Source organism: Mobula hypostoma, chromosome 25 (genome assembly GCF_963921235.1).
Source record: "Mobula hypostoma chromosome 25, sMobHyp1.1, whole genome shotgun sequence".
In the NCBI taxonomy this organism is placed as follows: domain Eukaryota; kingdom Metazoa; phylum Chordata; class Chondrichthyes; order Myliobatiformes; family Myliobatidae; genus Mobula; species Mobula hypostoma.
The window spans coordinates 20,212,758-20,231,861 of NC_086121.1; the positions used below are offsets into that span (position 1 = coordinate 20,212,758).

The 19,104-nt window shown below is 46.4% G+C and overlaps 1 protein-coding gene across 1 annotated transcript in view; it reads right to left on the minus strand.

Moving 5' to 3' along the window:
* Positions 1–19,104, minus strand: part of LOC134337799 (uncharacterized) — a 41,460-nt gene that overhangs the window by 21,572 nt on the left and 784 nt on the right. Inside the window, exon 2 of the mRNA XM_063033051.1 lies at positions 7,135–7,234. Coding sequence (XP_062889121.1) covers positions 7,135–7,234 — 100 coding nt within the window. The remainder of the gene's footprint in view (positions 1–7,134; positions 7,235–19,104) is intronic.

A 19,104-nucleotide genomic window follows, 5' to 3' on the forward strand; every position in this document is an offset into this window, starting at 1 on the left:
ATTATCATTTCCTGAATATTTTGTAATAATTTACTGAAACAATTTCCCATTCCGGCTCCGAGCACAGGCCCTATGGACCCAAAGTGGCATGGGAAGCAACAGGAGGGTGCCGAGAGAAGTGGGGGGGGGCGGGGGAATAGCTGAGGGTCATGGCAAGCAGTTACGGGAGCAGAGTTGAGAGGCAGAGGTCAGAGTGTAATACAGGTCGTTGGCAGGTCCATGACTTCCCGTTGCTGCGAATTGGAAACCAGAGCCTCACAGAGTGGGCCCAACCTCCCCTGACACCTCTGCGAGGGGCTAACTGAGGTGAGGCACAGATCAGCAGAAAGCGGTTACAATGGACTAACCCCAATAATTCATCAGGCACTGAGGTGCAGTTAAACTAAAGGCTCAGTATTTCACTCAACGCAAAAGAAGTGACACCGTGTCGAAACCACACAGATGGCCAGGACAAGAACCTGGTGCTCCTCACAAGAGGGAAAAAATCTTACAGCAGGACTCTGAGGCTCCTCATTTAAAACGAATTTCACTGTAAGAGATGAAAATGCAGAGGGGGGTAAAGGAGAGAGGCAGAGTGAGTGAGACAAGGAGAGGATGAGGGACTGATAAGGGTGAGAGTGGGAAGGTGAGAAAGGGAGAAGGTGCAAAGACAGAGAGAGAGAGAGAGAGAGAGCGAGAGACAATGAGATGGAGAGATAGGCAGACGGAAGGAGAGAGAGAGACAGCAAGGGGCAAAAGGGAGAGATGAGGGGGTACAAAATAGAGTCAGCCGGGGTGGGGAGAGCGAGAGGGAGAGGGAGGTAGCAAGAGACAGGTAGTGAGAGGGGAGCTGTAAGGGAAATAGTGAGGGAGGCTGACAGGGAGACAGCGGGGGGGGGGCGACCGGGGGACAGCCAGGGGGGAGGGAGGGGGCGACCGGGGACAATGGGGGGGGAGGGGGACGACCGGGGGACAGTGAGGGGGGAGGGAGGGGTGGCGACCAGGGGACAGCGAGGGGGGAGGGAGGGGGGGCGACCGGGGGACAGTGAGCGGGGAGGGAGGGGGGGTGACCGGGGGACAGCGAGGGGGGAGGGAGGGGGGGTGACCGGGGGACAGCGAGGGGGAGAGGGAGGGGGCAACCGGGGGACAGCGAGGGGGGAGGGAGGGGGGGCGACCGGGGGACAGCAAGGGGGGAGGGAGGGGGGTGACCGGGGGACAACAGGAGGAGATGAGACATCGAGAGAGTGAGTCACAGCAGACAAGAAAGAGACTGCAAGAGTAAAACAGAAAGAGTGGCTGAGAAGACAGAAGGAAAAAGAGGGATGGCAAGAGCAGCAGGGTGAGAGTAAGGAGAGAAGAGATAAATGAGAAAGAGGATCTCAAGGGAAGTAGAGAGAGAGGGTTTAACTTGTTCTGTGTGTGTTCTAGCTGATTTTTCTCACCCTATAATCACAAGGATCTGACTTACTGCAGGCAACAACCTCTTACAGGAAGTAGAAGGCAAAAATAAAATAAGTCTAGCTTAATCATTTCTGCTACAGCTTCAGCAACAGTTTCATTTGCAGGCCTTGCTTAGTGTGGTTTCTCAGGGCCTACATGCCTTTCTGCTGAATTTCCTTGCTGACTCACTCTGATTCAATCTATCTGTGTCTAAGCCCCAGATCTGGAGCTGTGCCACGTTGATAAACAGCCACAGAGATATCCTGGATCCCAGCCGTCATTGTTCAGAAAAGTAAAATACTACAACAACATTTCTGAGGATCAGCCACATCATTCATTCGTGGAACTAGACCCCATCCTCTCCATCTGAGTCACTCCTTTAGCCATCAAAATAGAATAGTGACCAAAACCAAAGTTTGCACAACGTTTACAGTCCACTTCAGGCTATATCAATGACTCAGACTAGCGTTATCCCATATCTGGGAAGTTCTGCATAAATGAGTCATTTACTATAGCCTGAGTTATAGGTAAAAGTTTGAATCATTTAGGACTTTATTTCCTGGAGCCATAGGAAACTGAAAGGAGGTATACAAAATCCTGAGGGGTATAAATCATGAACATGAGATCATTTACAGAAAATCTGAAAGCAACATACAAAAATGCAGGAAGAACTCAGCAGGTCAGGCAGCATCTATTGAGATGAGTAAGCAGTTTAAATCAGGCAGCCTTTCCAGTCCTGGTGAAAAGTCTCAGCCCAAAACATCAGCTGGTTACTTTTTTCCCCTGCTGAGCTCCTCCAGCATTTTGTGTCTGTTGCTCATGAGGGGTATGGCTAGGGTAAATGCAAGCAGGCTTTTTCCAATAAGGTTGGGTGAGACTAGAACTGGAGGTCAAAGGTTAGGGGTGAAAGATGAAATATTTAAGGGGAACATGAGGGGGATCGTTTTCACTCATAGGGTGGTGTAAGTGAGGAATGAGCTGCCAGTCAAATGGTTTGATTGTAACATTTAAGTTCAGATGGGTCCAGGTCGATGGGACTGGACCGAATAATAGTTTGGCACAGACTAGACGGGCCGAAGGGCCTGTTTCTGTGCTGTATGACTCTATGACTAATCTGACCCACAGACCAATATTGGGTGAAAAAAACACAAATCTGTTCCCCTTGCAGAAATAAAGTGTACAGTTTAAATTAAATAAAACGTGGCTTGGTTTTGCTGAGGTGTGTGGGATGTAGTGGTGAAATCATCAGAGTCAGCAGCTGAGACTGGAGCTCTGGCAACTGAATAATATTTTGCTTCCCCTGCTCTCCTAATGAAGGCTGCACCTACAGATTGTTGCGGCTAGTGTAGAAGGTTGCCGCAAGTTTCAATGGGACATCGAGCTGGGCTGGGAAGTGACAGATGAAGGTCAATCTGAAGTGATTCACATTGGAAGGCCAAATATGAAGGCAGAATACAGGGTTAAAGGCAGGATTCTCGGCACTGCGGAGGAACAGAAGCATCTTGGGACCCATGTCCCTAGATCCCTCAAAGCTGCCATGCAAGTTGACTGGGTTGTGTTAGCCTACGTTAGTTGAGGGGTTGAGTTCAAGACCTGCAAGGTAATGTTGCAGCACTAGACGAACCCCGGTTAGACCCGCAATTGAAATCGTGTGTTCAGTTCTGGTCGCCACACGTTGATGTGGAAGCTTTAGAAAGGACACGGATGAGATTCACCAGCAATCTGCCTCTATTAGAGAGCACGTGAGGAAAGGCTGAGCGAGCCAGGCCTTTTCTCCTTGGAGCAAAGGAGGATGAGAGGTGACTTGATAAAGGTGTGCAAGCTGAAATGAGGCATGGATCAAGTGGACAGCCAGGGTATTTTTCACAGAGTGGAAATGGTTAACACAAGGTCATCATTTTAAGGTAATTGGTGGAAAGTACAGGGGGAAGTGAGAGTGGTGGCTGCAAGGAACGCCCTGGTAATAGAGGCAAATACATCGGCCTTTTAAGAAACCCTTAGATAGACACATGAATGATTGAAAAATGGAGGGCTATGTAGGAGGGAAGGGTTAGATTGATCTTGGAGTAGGTTAAAAGGTTGGCATAACATTGTAGGCCGAAGGCTCTGTACTCTTCTGTAATGTTCTATGTTCTCTAGTGGATGAAACCATATTAAGTCCCTCTTTAACCCAGCTCCTGCCCTTTCAACACTCCTCTAAACCTCAGACCCTAACTCAGCCTCCCTCTTCTTTTACACCAATCCAGCTCCTACCCCTCCAATCACCCTAGCAACAACCTTACAATACCTCGGTCTTTCAGTCCCCCTTCAGTCCTCACTGGGGATCCATTCCCCACACCCCCCCTAGAATTGTATGCCCCACCCTTTCCATTTACTCTACCTGGAACTTGCTGCTTACCCTTCTACCCAGGACGGACCAGTCACGCTTCTCTGAGCCTCACTGATCCAGACCCCCAGGTCCCTCCCCTCAATCGCTCTCCCCCATACCAGCACAGCATGTAAGTTTCGATGCTGATCTTTGAGCAAATTTTGTCCCTTCCTCTCTCAAATGAGACGCGACCCATTAACAGAATCACCCCCGATCGAACTTGGACTGACCTCAGGGCCCATAGACTTCAGCTGCTTAAACTTCCTTGTGCTTTTACTGTGGACCCCTTCTGTGTTTGAAGGTGCTGACTCTCACTGGGGTTCAGACCCCTCCCCTGAAGGTGCTGACCCTCTCTGGGGATCAGACCCCTCCCCTGAAGGCACAGACTTTCACTAGGGTTCAGACCCCTCCCCTGAAGGTGCTGACTCTCACTGGGGTTCAGACCCCTCCCCCGAAGGTGCTGACCCTCTCTGGGGATCAGACCCCTCCCCTGAAGGCACAGACTTTCACTAGGGTTCAGACCCCTCCCCTGAAGGTACTGACTCTCACTGGGGTTCACACTGCCTGTGTGCCAGACAGCTTTGTATGCACATCATAGCATCAGCAGATTCTTCCACCAAGCAAGACACACTATCACATTTTGCGGCATTGACAGTCCTGGCTGAAGATCTTGGACAGATGTTTAAAGCTAACTTACTTCCAGTGATTCACAACCCCTGGACCAGCAAAGGGTGGGATGGGACCGACACCGACTTCAGCTTAAAGTGGCACCACAAAGCTGGGCAGAGAGATCTGTCCTAACTGGTCTGATTTGGTTCTCTGACTGTGACCGGGAGTGCCTAGACTGCTTCATGGCCGGGGGACCAGATAGCGAAGCTTCAGCTGCAGGGTACGGAGGCCAGCTGTTCACAGTTAAATACTTTTGATCCCCAAGTAACCTGATTTCAAAGGTCCAATTGCAGGTATTTTTCCTCTCTGAAATTGGGCGTCTTTGCACCTCCGATAGAGAGCCAAGAACTGGCCAAAACCACATTCTCTGCAAGGTCTTACATACTGCCCCCACCGAGGGCGTAACACTTGGATTTCGTGTGGCTTGAAGTGAAATAACCCCCTGATGCCATGATCTCTGCTTAAATTTGTTATTTTTAACCTAATCTCACAGGAAAGTTAAATCCGAGTATTGTCTGCAAGAGCTTGCAGACACAAGGTCTCCACAAACATCACAGTTGACACACAAAGTGAACAAGCAATAACCCTTCATTTCCCGGACAAAACCCATATTCCCACAACACAGACTGACCTCAAAACCGAAGCCAGTAATATGGTTTGATTTCCTCACTGATCAGGTGCGGCAATTTGTTTTATGGTTGCTGATCAAGTCAAAAGTTGCAAGCATCATGTCCGTCTGAAATTTGCGCCTGTGCAATGTTCTGTTATCACACTTCCTATCTCTGTACCACTTCCCAGTGCAAAAACATTCATCATCATTACACTTCTGCCCTGTGTCATATGACGTGGGCGATCACGGTCTTAACCGTGATTGTTCTTGTCAAAGTTTTCCACAGAAGTGGTTTGCCATTGCCTTCATCTGGGCAGTGTCTTTACTAAATGGGTGACCTCAGCCATTGTCAATTCTTGTCAGAGATTGTCTGCCTGGCATCAGTGGTCACATAACTAGGACTTGTGTTATGGACCAGCTGTTCATATGATCATCTGCCACTTGCTCCTACGGCTTCACGTGACCCTGGTCGGGGCGCTACACCTTGCCCAAGGGTGTCCTGCAGGCTAGCAGAGGGAAGGAGGACCTTACACCTCCTTTCATAGAGAGATATCTCCACCCTGCCACCTTCAACATGCAAAAATATTAGTCTGTAGTTTCCAGGGGTTTATCCTGTCAAGAGCCAAGCATCATCAGACCCTAGTTCAAATCTAATAAGCTCTTTAGTCAGCTCCCAAATGGGCACAAGCCTCCATAGTATCCAGGGCAACTTCAAGGGGCGGTGCCTCAGAAAGGCAGCATCCATCATCAAAGACCCCCATCACCCAGGACATGCCCTCTTCTCATTGCTACCATCAGGAAGGAGGTACAGAAGCCTGAAGGCACACACTCAGTGATTCAGGAACAGCTTCTTCCCCTCTGCCATCTGATTTCTGAATGGACATTGAACCCATGAACACTACCTCATTACTTCCTATTTCTAGTTTTCTTTTGCACGTTTTATTGAATTTAACTCTTTAATATATACTTCTTGTAATTCACAGTATTTTTTCTCTATATCATCATGTATTGCATTGCACGGCTGCCACAATGTTAACACATTTCACAACATAAGTCAGTGATATTAAACCCGATTCTGATTGTGATATATCGAAGGTGTTACAATTTAACTTCAAACACACAGTCATGGCATAACAAATCGTGTGTCGCAGCGGTTCTGTTTTAATGCTCATTGCTACTTCTACAATGGGTCCTACTGCACAGAATACCATCTCTGCATGCATGATGGTGGTAAACTGTGGAACGGTGGGCAAGAGAGATGCAGTGTGGGGTGGGAGAGGCAGATTAGGAGGAGGAATGGAGGGTGGCCTACATAGGGACAGAGGGTCGAGGCTCCTGGGGAGAGAGCAGTTAAGAACAAGAGGAAGCTAGTTCTTTATTTGTTATTTTATTTATTGAGATACAGCGCGGAACCGGCCCTTCAGCCCCTTCGAGCCGCCCCACCCAGCAATTTAACCCTCGCTTAATCACGGGACAATTTACAGTGACCAATTAACCTACCATCTGGTAGGTTTTTGGACTGTGGGAGAAACCAACGCGGCCATGGGGAGAACATACAAACTCCTTACAGACACCGGTGGGACTTGAACCCGGGCCACTGTAGAGCGTTTTGCTAACCACTACTCTACCGTGCCAGAGTCCTACCATATGCACTTGGACCATTGTTGATCTGTAACCTGAAGTCAATTTCTTAACTTTGCTATGATACCCTAAACCACCATAAATTTATTAATCTTAATTTTACAAGCATGAATTGAATTGACTTTATTTCTTACATCCTTCATATACATGAGGAGTAAAAGTCTTTACATTATGTCTCCGTCTAAATGTGCAATTTATAGTAATTTGTATTAAATAGTATGTACAACAGGACAGGGCCCCAACATATACAAGCTTATGTGAAGCATATTTAAACGTGATCTGCTTTGTATGAAAAAGTTTCTTTCCTGTTTCACACTGATTCTATTTTAAAACTGCTCCTTTCATTTAATGAAAATGGCTATTTCAATCCAACCATAATCTCACAGGGGTCGACTCTTACAATCACAGGAACACTATCCAATCCTACCTGGTCGACATTTGCTGCAGCACACCTGATGTTGCTTCGAAAAGTACTCTATGGTTTGATTCGAGCAGTCTGACAGGCTTTTCTTTATGGTGGGATAGTCCTGCACAACAGAAAGCAAATACAAAGACAGAGTAACTAACTGTGTGCAAACACACAACAGACAGAGCATAGGCATAATCCAGTCACCATATATATTCACCTTAATCTATATTTATATCGTTAATGTTTAAATATTAAAGATGAGCTTTAGTTGTACATACATTGCAAGGCTTTGTTTGCTGCCAATGGCCAATACAGACCGAGGATTGTGCTGAAGGCAGCCCATAAGTGGCGCCATGCTTCCAGCACCAACATAGCGGGCCAACAACTCACTAACTTTAACTATAGGTCCTTGGAATGTGGGAGGAAACTAGAGACCCGGAGGAAACCCATGCGGTCACAGGGCGGATGTACAAACTCCTTACAGGCAGAGGCGGGCAGGAATTGAAACCCGTCAGTGCTGTAAAGCAATTGTGCTAACTGCGCTGCACGGTGCCGTCACAATAATTCTACACTTGCTGAAATTCCCCCTTAGTTTCATCTGTTCAACAGACAGCAAGTGCAACCTAATCAATGTTCCACATAATAAAATTAGTCCAGCCCTTACAACGACTTCATAAACACAATTAATATGGTGCCTCCCAACCAGTCATCACCCTTCCATCTGTCCAGTTTAACTTTCCAAAGTCATCCAGAGTTCTGCATCCTCTGTACTTTCATGCTGATTCAATCTTTGCTAATAAAAAAGATAGTTCAAAATGTTTATAATTATTATTCAAGCAACACACACGAAAAAATGCTGGTGAACGCAGCAGGCCAGGCAGCATCTCTAGGAAGAGGTACAGTCGACATTTCGGGCCGGGACCCTTCATCAGGACTAACTGAAAGAAGAGCTAGTAAGAGATTTGAAAGTGGGGGGGGGAGATCCAAAATGATAGGAGAAGACAGGAGAGGGAGGGATGGAGCCAAGAGCTCGACAGGTGATTGGCAAAAGGGATACCAGGCTGGAGAAGGGAGAGGATCATGGGATGGGAAGCCTAGGGAGAAAGAGAAGGGGGGAGGGGACCCCAGAGGGTGGAGGGCAGTCAAGGAGTTATAGTGAGAGGGACAGAGGGAGAAAAAAGAGAGAGGGAAAAAAGGGGGGGGGGAATATATAAAATAAATAAATAAGGGATGGGGTGTGAAGGGGAGGAGGGGCATTAACGGAAGTTAGAGAAGTCAATGTTCATTCCATCAGGTTGGAGGCTACCCAGACAGAATATAAGGTGTTGTTCCTCCAACCTGAGTGTAGCTTCATCTTGACAGTAGAGGAGGCCGTGGATAGACATATCAGAATGGGAATGGGACGTGGAATGGCCACACATTTTAATTCCACGTCCCATTCCCATTCTGATACGTCTATCCATGGCCTCCTGTACTGTAAAGATGAAGCCACACTCAGGCTGGAGGAACAACACCTTATATTCCATCTGGGTAGCCTCCAACCTGATGGCATGAATACTGACTTCTCTAACTTCCGTTAATGCCCCTCCTCCCCTTCACACCCCATCCCTTATTTATTTAATATATTTTTTACATTTTTTATTTTTTCCCCCTTTTTTCCCTCTCTCTTTTTTCTCCCTCTGTCCCTCTCACTATAACTCCTTGCCTGCTCTTCACCCTCCGTGCTCCCCTCCCCCCTTCTCCTTCTCCCCAGGCTTCCCGTCCCATGATCCTCTCGTATCCCTTTTGCCAATCACCTGTCCAGCTCTTAGATCCACCCCTCCCCCTCCTGTCTTCTCCTATCATTTCAGATCTCCCCCTCCCAAATCTCTTACTAGCTCTTCTTTCAGTTAGTCCTGACGAAGGGTCTCGGCCTGAAACGTCGACTGTACCCCTTCCTATAGATGCTGCCTGGCCTGCAGCATTCACCAGCAACTTTTGTGGGTGTGGCTTGAATTTCCAGCATCTGCAGATTTCCTCGTGTCTGCGTCATTATTATTCAACTATTTTTGCATCTCGGTAATTTGCCTGAACACTTACTTTTCGAGTTCAATGATTGTTTGAAACCCCGCAGTCCCATTTCCTCTTTTTCGTTACCGAGTTCAAATCAGAAAGCTTCAGCTACTGGTCCTTATTGGGAATCCTCACACCTGAAACTACTGAATAAATGGCACAACTTTTCCCTGCTCTCTAGAAGTCAAGGAGTTTACATGCCACGTGGCAAATGAGAAGCCAGCTGAAGTTCAGAAACCTGGCATAGTGGAGCTCCCATCATAAATTCACAACCTAACCTCCCCCATCTAGAAAAGCGAGAACATGCCAGAGAGGTCATAATCATGACCACTTTCAAGGAAGGAGTCAAATCAGATTTATGGTAACTACAGAGGGATCTCCCTGGGGTGTGGCATAGGGAAACGGATTACCAGACTCATCCTCCCACTGGCTGAAGAGTTGCTCTCTGAATCACATCGGGATTCCAATCATCTAGGAGCCACAATGGACCTATTAGGACAGCAGGATTCACTGACGCTGGTCAACACCAGACTCACAAAAGCCTTTCAAGATTTAAGATTCAAGATTATTTATTATCTTTCTTCAGGAACTGATGTAGTGTGAAAAAAACACGATAAGCATTAAAAGACAATAAATATAAAGGCAATCCTATAAAACACAAAGCAACGCTTACAAAATGCTGGAGGAACTCAGCGGGACCTGATGAAGGGTCTCGGCCCGAAACATCGACTGCTAACTCTCTTCCATAGATGCTGCCTGACCTGCTGAGTCCCTCCAGCATTCTGTGTGGGAGTGTGCTGCTGCCTTGGGTTTCTAGCATCTCGTGTCTATAAAACATAATGTACCATTAATAGTTGAGATTGACCGAAAGCACATAAAATTAGCTTATATCTTGTACATAGACTGATGTACAAAAAGTGATACCGGGCATCTGAACATGAGGTGACTGAAGGAAATGATAAAGTGACTCTAGGCAAGAGGAACTCCTACGGTGGGTAGTGTACGTATGAAGTGTGGAGTGTGGAGTGTGAGCATAAGGTAGCGCATGGGGTGGATGAAGGGAGCTGAGGGTCTGTGGAGAGGGGTGGTTGACGTGAATGTAGTGGTGGTGTTGTGGTGTGTTAATGGGTTGAGGTGATGATCAGCCAGACAGTTTGGGGAAAGCAACTTTTTTTTTAGTGGTCCTGGCATGAATGCTGTGTGGCCTCTTCCCTGGTGGGAGTTGGACAAACAGCCCAGAAGCAGGGTGGGATCCTTTGGTTCCATCAACAGAGCTACCACCATGCAAGCAATGATCTTAACCATCAAGTCCATAGCAAATCCAAACACAATGTGGAGTCACGTCAAACATTGCTCCAAGTATCTTATCTTAAGCTTTCTTACCATAATGCAGCACTTTTCCTTCAATAAGCTTTGTACTAGAAGTAGTTAATCTACTGAACAAGCAGGAACTGTTCAAGGTCTTTTTTTTTTGTCTCCAAACCAGAAACAATATCATTCCAAAGTCAAACGTCAAACTCCAATAAGCAGATAACATTTTCCAGACGCACATGCTCAGAGGCTGGCTCTCACTGTTTACATTCAAAGTTCAAAGTAAGTTAATTATCAAAGCACATTTATGTCACTATATAAAGGCATCTGTTAGTCTTGCGAGACCATAGATCTGCACCTGGAAAGTCTTCACTCTCCAAGGCGCAGGCCTGGGCAAGGTCGTATGGAAGACCGGCAGTTGCCCATGCTGCAAGTCTCCCCTCTCCACAACACCGATGTTGTCCAAGGGGAAGACACTAGGACCATACAGCTTGGCACCAGTAACGTCGCAGAGCACTGTGTGATTAAGTGCCTTGCTCAAGGACACAACACGCTGCCTCGGATGGGGCTCGAACTCACAAATTTCAGATCGCTAGCCGAATGCCTTAACCACTTGGCCACGTACCCATATACAACCCTGACATTCATTTTTCTTGTGACCAAGTCACAGTAAATACCAGAAACACAATAGGATCAATGAAAGACTGCACCCAACAGGGCCAACAACCAACATGCAAATATAAAAAGAGAAAAAAAATAAAAACAATAATAATAAATAAATAAGCAATAAATGTCAAGAACATGAGATGACGAGCCCTTGAAAGTGAGTCCAGAGATTGTGAGAACAGTTCAGTGACGGGGTGAGTGAAGTTATCCCCTCTGGTTCAAGAGCCTGATGGTTGAGGGGTGAAAACTGTTCCTGAACCTGGTGGTGTGGGTCCTGAGGCTCCTGTACCTTCCTCCTGATGGCAGCAGTGAGAAGAGAGCATGGCCTGGATGGTGGGTTTCCTGTTGATAGATGTTGGTTTCCCGCTCAGTGTAGATGTGCTCAATGGTGGGGAGGGCTTTACAAGTGATGGACTGGGCCGTATCCACTACTTTTTGTAGGATTTTCTGTTCAAAGGAATGTTGAGGTTTGATCAGATTCTGCAGCAACCCTTAACTTTGTATGTAGTGTTGGGCATCGAAATGGTGATAGGTGAAGCCAGGTGGGTGGAAAAGGTAAAGGGCTGGAGGGAAAGGAATCCGAAAAGAGAGGAGAGTGGACCATAGGAGAAAGGGAAGGTGGAGGGGCACCAGGGGGAGGTGATAGGCAGGTGAGAACAGGTAAGAGACCAGAGTGGGGAATTGAAGAAGAGGGGAAGGGGGTGGGAATTTCTTTTTAAACCTGAAAGAGAAATCATTGTTCATGCCGTCAGGTTGGAGGTTACAAGATGCTGCTCCTCCACCCTGAGGGTGACCTCACCTCAGCACTAGAGGAGGCCATAGACCGACGTGTCAGAATGGGAATGGGAGTCGGAATTAAAACTGTTGAACCACCGAGAAGTTCTGCTTTTGGCGGATGGAGCGGAGGTGGTCGACGAAACAGTCCCCCCATTCATGACGAGTCTCACTAAGGTAGAGGGGGCCGCATCGGGAGCACTGGACACAATAGACAACCTCAGCAGGTTCACAGGTGAAACGTGGCCTCACGTGGAAGGACTGTCTGGGGCCCAGAATGGAGGTGAGGGTGGAGGTGAACGGCACTTTGGCTGCCTGCAGGGATGAATGCCAGGAGGGAGATTAGTGGGTTGGGGGGGGGGAGAAGAAAATGGACAAAGGTGTCACAGAGGGAGCCATCCCTGCAGAAAGTGGCGGGGGGGGGGGAGGTAAAGATGTGTTTACAGTAGGATTCCTCTGGAGATGGCACGTTGCTGAGAATGATGTGTTGGATACAGAGGGTCATGGGGCCATAGGTAAGGAGGCAAAAAGATGGGATGAGCATGGATGTCCGGGAAAGGGAGGAGACGTGGGTGAGGGCAGCATCAATGGTGGAAAGTACTACTTAGTGTGGTTTTGTTCCTAACATGAAAGGAAACGCAGAAAATTCAAACAAAGATTAGGAAATAGAAGCGCCCTTTCAATATACGAAAGGCAGGTAAGGACAAAGAGGCAGCGACTTGGAGAAAGAAACAGATACAAGGAGGCAGACAGAACCAAACAGACAAGGACACACACACACACACACACACACTCACACAGGCCAAGAGAAAAGAAATTCATGAAATGAAACAGATTACAAATAGACAGGCATTGAATAAAACATTCAGAATCAGATCAGCTTTTTCATCACTGTCAACAAGTTCGTTTTCACATCCTGCGGCACACTGGGCAGCATTGTTGCCACACCCAGTTGCACGGGACTGTATTTTACAAGGCCAGCGAACTGCCGACTCGTCGCTTGACCCAGCACGGATGGAAAGCGTGAAGAAGGGTCTCAGCCTGTTTACTCATTTCCATAGATGAGAGCTGCCTGGAGTTCCTCCAGCAGTTTGTGTGTTCGAACTTGGGACCATTCGCCTCAGATGATGTGGTGCTGATGCCACTGCACCACCGGCCAGCTATCACTGCCTTATACCACATTAAATATGTAATCTTGCCGCAGCAGTACACTGCATAGACAAAAAATTATTATTAAATTACAGAATAAATAAGTAGGGCAAAAAATACTAAGTGGCATTCATGGGATCATGGACTGTTCAGAGCTCAGATGGCGGAGAAGAAGCTGCTTCTGAATGGTTGGGTGTGGGTCTTCAGACTCCTGTATCTTTGACACGGGTAAAGGGCAGGAAAAGAGAGAGATTCTCCTCAATGATCTGACTCTCACTATTGTTCAGGTCAACCGGATAAGGGCAGACCTACAACTTTCCAATCATTGGCAACGTGCTGGAACATCAGAGGGAAGGAAAAGGGCTAAAGGAAGTGTGCCTCTCTTCGGCTTGTTGCAGGACTCTTGAAGCAAAAAGAGCAGCTGAGAGAAGGGGTGGTGGTGTCATTAATAAACATAAATACTCGGATAAATCACAGCTAAACATCTAGTTCTGAAAGCATTCCAGCACTCATAAACAGGAAATCCTGCACAGAGAGCAGAGGCGCAGGGAGTGTGAGGCGGGTTAGAACAAGAAACAACGCCGATTTCCTTCCTGTGTGTAATGTAGCCCCCATTTCAGATCCCTTAGTTAAACATACTCCCACTGTCTCTGCCGCCGTTGATACACTATCTCCAGTTCACACACATCCACTCCAAACCAAAACAATTTACACCACAGCCTCAGGCACTTCGTGAGGAGGAAGTTGCCTTGCAAGTACTTTGGAGCTCTGAGAGAGCAGGAAAGGCATTCCACAGGAAGAGGTTAAACTCTAGAACCGGCCATTCTTTCTAACTGGGCCCAAATTAGGAATGGTGACCAACAATTCAGCCACGAAAGGCAGTTGAGCCTGGTCCAGTTTTCAAAAGGACAATTAAGATTGTAACTAGCACCTTGGCTCTCCGGCTATCTAAACCGAAACTGGCCAGCTCACTGCAGAAGCAGTGAGCTAATAAAAGCTGCAGCTTGATCTCCCTGCAAATTCACTGCTACGTGAATAATTCCTCATCATTAATCAAAAACTAACAGGCACGCAGCTTTCGCTGACCCGTTCCCTCTCTAAATATGGCATTCAACCAGATACAAACGAATTATGTGTAATGACTTCCAAGAACTAAACATCATTAGGAACTCAATGATTTAATGAACCATAAGCTGAATAAACTATCTTTTCAGAATACTCCCCTGGGTAATTCCACAATACGCACGCACATCTATACAAGTGGCTTGGGTGTTAGGGGTTTGATGTTTTTCCTGTCGTGTCCGGTTGGACAAGGTTAGGGGTTTGGGGTTTGCAAGTTGTGTTTCTTTTTCATGTGTGGGGGGGTTGTGTGTGTGTGTGGGGGGGGGGTGGGGGGAGGTTGATGTTTTTTCTTTCAACTACTATCATGGTTTTCTGTATTTCATGGCTATCTGGAGAGGACAAACCTCAGAGTTGTATTCTGCGTACATACGTTGATAATAAAATGAACATTTGAACCTTTGAATATAAATATATACAGGCGCCTATTAAAAGTATTCACCGCATCCCCCCCCCCATCCTGGAAGTTTTCATGTTTTATTGTTTTACAATCACGGTGGATTTAATTTGGCCTGTTTGACACTGATCAACAGAAAAGGAATCTTTCGGGTCAAAGTGCAAACAGATCTTTGATGAAGTGATCTAAATTAACTACAAATATAAAACACAAAATAATTGATTGCATTATTACTCACTCCCTTCAAGTCAGTACTTAGTAGATACCCTCTTGGTAGCAACTACAGCCTTGAGTCTATAAGAATAGGTCTATTAGCTTTGCACATCTGGACACAGCAATTTTTCCCCGTTCTTCTTCACAAAACTGCTCAAGCTCCGTCAGATTGCATGGGGATCGTAAGTGAACAGCCCTTTTCAAGACTGGCCACAAATTCTCAATTGGATTGAGATCTGGACTCCAGGACATTAACATTGTTGTTTTAAGCCATTCCTGTGCAGCTTTGCCTTTATGCTTGGAGTCATTGTCTTGCTGGAGAACAAATCTTCTCCCAAGTCGCAGTTCTCTTGCAGACTGCATCAGGATTTCCTCCAGGATTTCCCTGTATTTTGCTGCATTCATTTTACCCTCTACCTTCATAAGCCTTCCAGGGCCTGCTGCAGTGAAGCATCCTCACAGCATGATGCTTCACAGTAGGGATGGTGTGTTTCTGATGGTACGCAGTGTTTTGCTTATGCCAAGCATAGCGTTTAATCTGATGGCCAAAAAGCTCAATTTTCGTTTCATCAAACCATAGAACCTTCTTCCAGCTAACTTCAGAGTTTCTCACGTGCCTTCCAGCAAACTCTAGCTAAGATTTCATGTGAGTTTGTTTCAACAGTGGCTTTCTCTTTGCCACTCTCCCATAAAGCTGTGACCAGTGAAACACCCAGGCACCAATTGTTGTATATGCAGTCTCTCCTAACTCAGCCACTGAAACTTGTAACTCCTCCAGAGTTACCATAGGTCTCTTGGTGACCTCCATCGCTAGTCCCCTTCTTGCACGGTCACTCAGTCTTTGAGGATAGCCTGCCCTAGGCAGATTTACAGCTGTTCCATATTCATTCCATTTCTTGATGATTGGCTTAACTGTGTACTCCAAGGGATATTCAGTGACTTTGAAATTTTCTTGTATCTATCTCCTGACTTGTGCTTTTCAATAACCTTTTTTGCAGAGTTGCTTGGAGTGTTCATTTGTCTTCATGGTGTAGTTTTTACCAGGATACTGACTCACCGGCAGTTGGACCTTCCAGATACAGATGTGTTTTTACCACGGTCAATTGAACCATCTTGACGGCATACAAGTCTTCCTTTAACTAATTATGTGACTTCTCAAACCAATTGGCTGCACCAATGATGATTCGGTGTGTCATATTAAAGGGGGTGGTGAATACTTATGCAATCAATTATTTTGTGGTTTATATTTGTAATTAATTTAGATTGCTTTGTAGAGATCTGTTTTCACTTTGACACTAAAGTTTTTTTTTTCTGTTGATCAGTGTCAAAAAAGCAAAATTAAATCCACTTTGATTCAATGTTGTAAAACAATAAAACATGAAAACTGGGGGGGGAGGGGGGATGAATACTTTTTATGGGCACTGTGTACATTTTCTCAAAAGGAAAACAAGAAAACTAAAGCTGCCAGAAATCTAAAATTCTAAAACTCTCAGGAGGCAAGGAAATTAGTATCTCATGTCATTGACATTTCATCAGCACTAGGTAAACTTTGAAACCAAACGCCCATATTTTGCAAATGAGCAGGAGAGGGGGGAAATACTCCTTTGAGGGTGCTGACTTTGCCTTCTGAAGGTGCTCACTCCCACTGGAGTACAGACTCCTTCTCCTGAGGCCGTTTTTTTAAAATTTCAAAATATACTTTATTCAAAAATAAAATTATATACAATAAACCATTCAATAACTTTCTATCCTTACATATGTTTCCATTATGGTCTGTTCCATACTTATGGCCACCCACGTGGCATTCCAGTTGTTCACCTTACCACATCATTGTTGAGGGGTTTACTCCCCGCCACCCGACCCCTCCGACTCCCGCAGGTGAAGAAACCTAAACCGTGGTCCTTCCCCACCGGGCCCTTCCAGTGGCTGCACCGAGTTTCAGTGCATCCCTCAGCACGTACTCCTGCAGCCAAGAATGTGTCAGTCGGCAGCATTCTCCCACGGACATCTCCATGTGCTGGTAGATCATCGAGTTTCGGGCTGACCAAAGAGCGTCTTTCACCGAGTTGATGATCTGCCAGAGCACCAGATGTTTGTCTCCGTGTGCGTCCCCGGGAACAGCCCGTAGATCAGAGAGTCCTCTGTTACGCAGCTGCTGGGGATGAAACGTGACACTAGCCCATCCATCCTCCTCCACAGCCTCTCTGTGAACTGACAGTGTGCAAAGAGGTGGGTCTGAGGCAGTTAAGTGTCACTGTCACTGCCCCTCTTCTCATGAAGGTGCAGACCCTCCCAGCACTATATAGCCAGGGAGATGCCCCCTGCACCACATTACAAACAGGGAGATTATAATACTCAAATATGAACCATCACCCCATTTTGTTCTCAATTAAAACCAAAAGGTCACTGACGAAGAACCACAGACATTCTACCTTGGCATTATCTGGATCAGGGGCTAGTTTACACTCCACAGACTTGCCCTCGCCTATACGAATCACCAGTGTTAACCTTTGTGGTTCTATAAATAGAAGCCCTTTACTTACAGAACATGCGTTTTATTAACAAGGCCAGCATTTATGGCCCATTTCACGCTGTATCAAACCACAAAGAGAATATTTGCATATCAAAAAATTCCAACTCACTGTCTGTGCATACCTCAAGAGGTACTTAAATAGTTTTTCTCATATGCTCCCCCCACAACCCTCCTCCACAGAGACACAGATCAGTAAATGACCAGCTGTGGCCCCGGAAAGTGACCATTTCTCACGTTTGGATGCTGCTTAAAGACCATCAGTCAGTAAGGGTGATATCTAGGTCAACAAATACTCCCATCAATTCACTTTAATAGAACACAACCCACCAATTTAATTATCTCTTACAAGCAATCTCTTACTTGCTCTTCTTTCAGTTAGTCCTGACGAAGGGTCTCGGCCCGAAACGTCGACTGTACCTCTTCCTAGAGATGCTGCCTGGCCTGCTGCGTTCACCAGCAACTTTTATGTGTGTTCCACCAATTTAATTTATTGATACACACCAGTACACTGTAACTACCATTCAACAGGGTGCACTATTGAAGGTGTGCAGCAAAACACCACCATCCAAAGGAGAATTAGGGATCAAATATAAATGCTGGCCTTGCTAGAGGAAAAACCAGTAAACCCAGCCAACAACTATCTGGTCCAAACACACAGGACAGGGTACAGTGCAGGCAACGTACAGAAAAGGAACGATGCAGATGGGACAGGATACAGCATAGATGATGTATGGGCCAGCAGAGGACAGTGCAGATGGAGCACAGAACTGCATAGAGTGCAGATGATGCACGGGACAGGGCACAATGCAGATGGAATATGGGACAGTGTACAGTGAAGATGGAGTGTGGGACAGGGTACAATGCAGGTGGAGTACAGGACAGTATACAGTGCATATGATGTACAGGGCAGGGAACAGTGCAGATGGAGTACAGGACAGCATACAGTGTAGATGATGTACGGGACAGTATACAGTGCAGATGGAGTACAGGGGAGCATACAGAGCAGGTGGACCATGGGACAGCATACAGTGCAGATGGAGTACGAGACAGTGTGCAGTGCAGGTGGAGTACGGGACAGGGTACAGCACAGACAGCGTATGGGACTGTGTACAGTACAGACAGCTTATGGCACTGTGTACAGCACAGATGGTGTTTGGGACGGGTACAGCAGAGAGAGCATACAACGCAGACAGTGTACAGACAGGACAGGGTGCAGCGCAGGAAGTGAACATGATAGGCTACAGTAGACTGTATACAGAGTAACACACAGTGCAGACAGTGTGCAATGTGACAGCGGCCAAGGCAGGGGGTAAGATAATGTACAGGACTGCCTACTGTGTTTACAGTATACAAGATACGATCCCAAACCGACAATACAGGCTACAATACAGATAGTGTACAGGACAAGGTACAGCGTAATCACCACATGACTGCATAATACACTGGACAATGCACGTTCGGTACCAGATCATAGTGAACACCAACAGTCTCCGTCTCGATCACCTGAGCTCAAACAATCCCTTGTTTGCGCATTTTTCCGACTCCTCGGTCAGGGGGAACAATCAAATTCTGTAACGTTTTTAACATTTTCAAAAAACCTTAATCTAATCATAAGTGGATTCCGCTATCGGTCACCCAACGTTCAGAAGGAAGTTTCACTTTTTGGATTCCCTCTTTTGCCCTCGGCAATTCCCTGAAAATCTTCTCTTCAATTCCCTGCTTTTTAACCATCTCTCGATATTTCTCCAACTCCGAATTCTTAATTCCTTCTTTT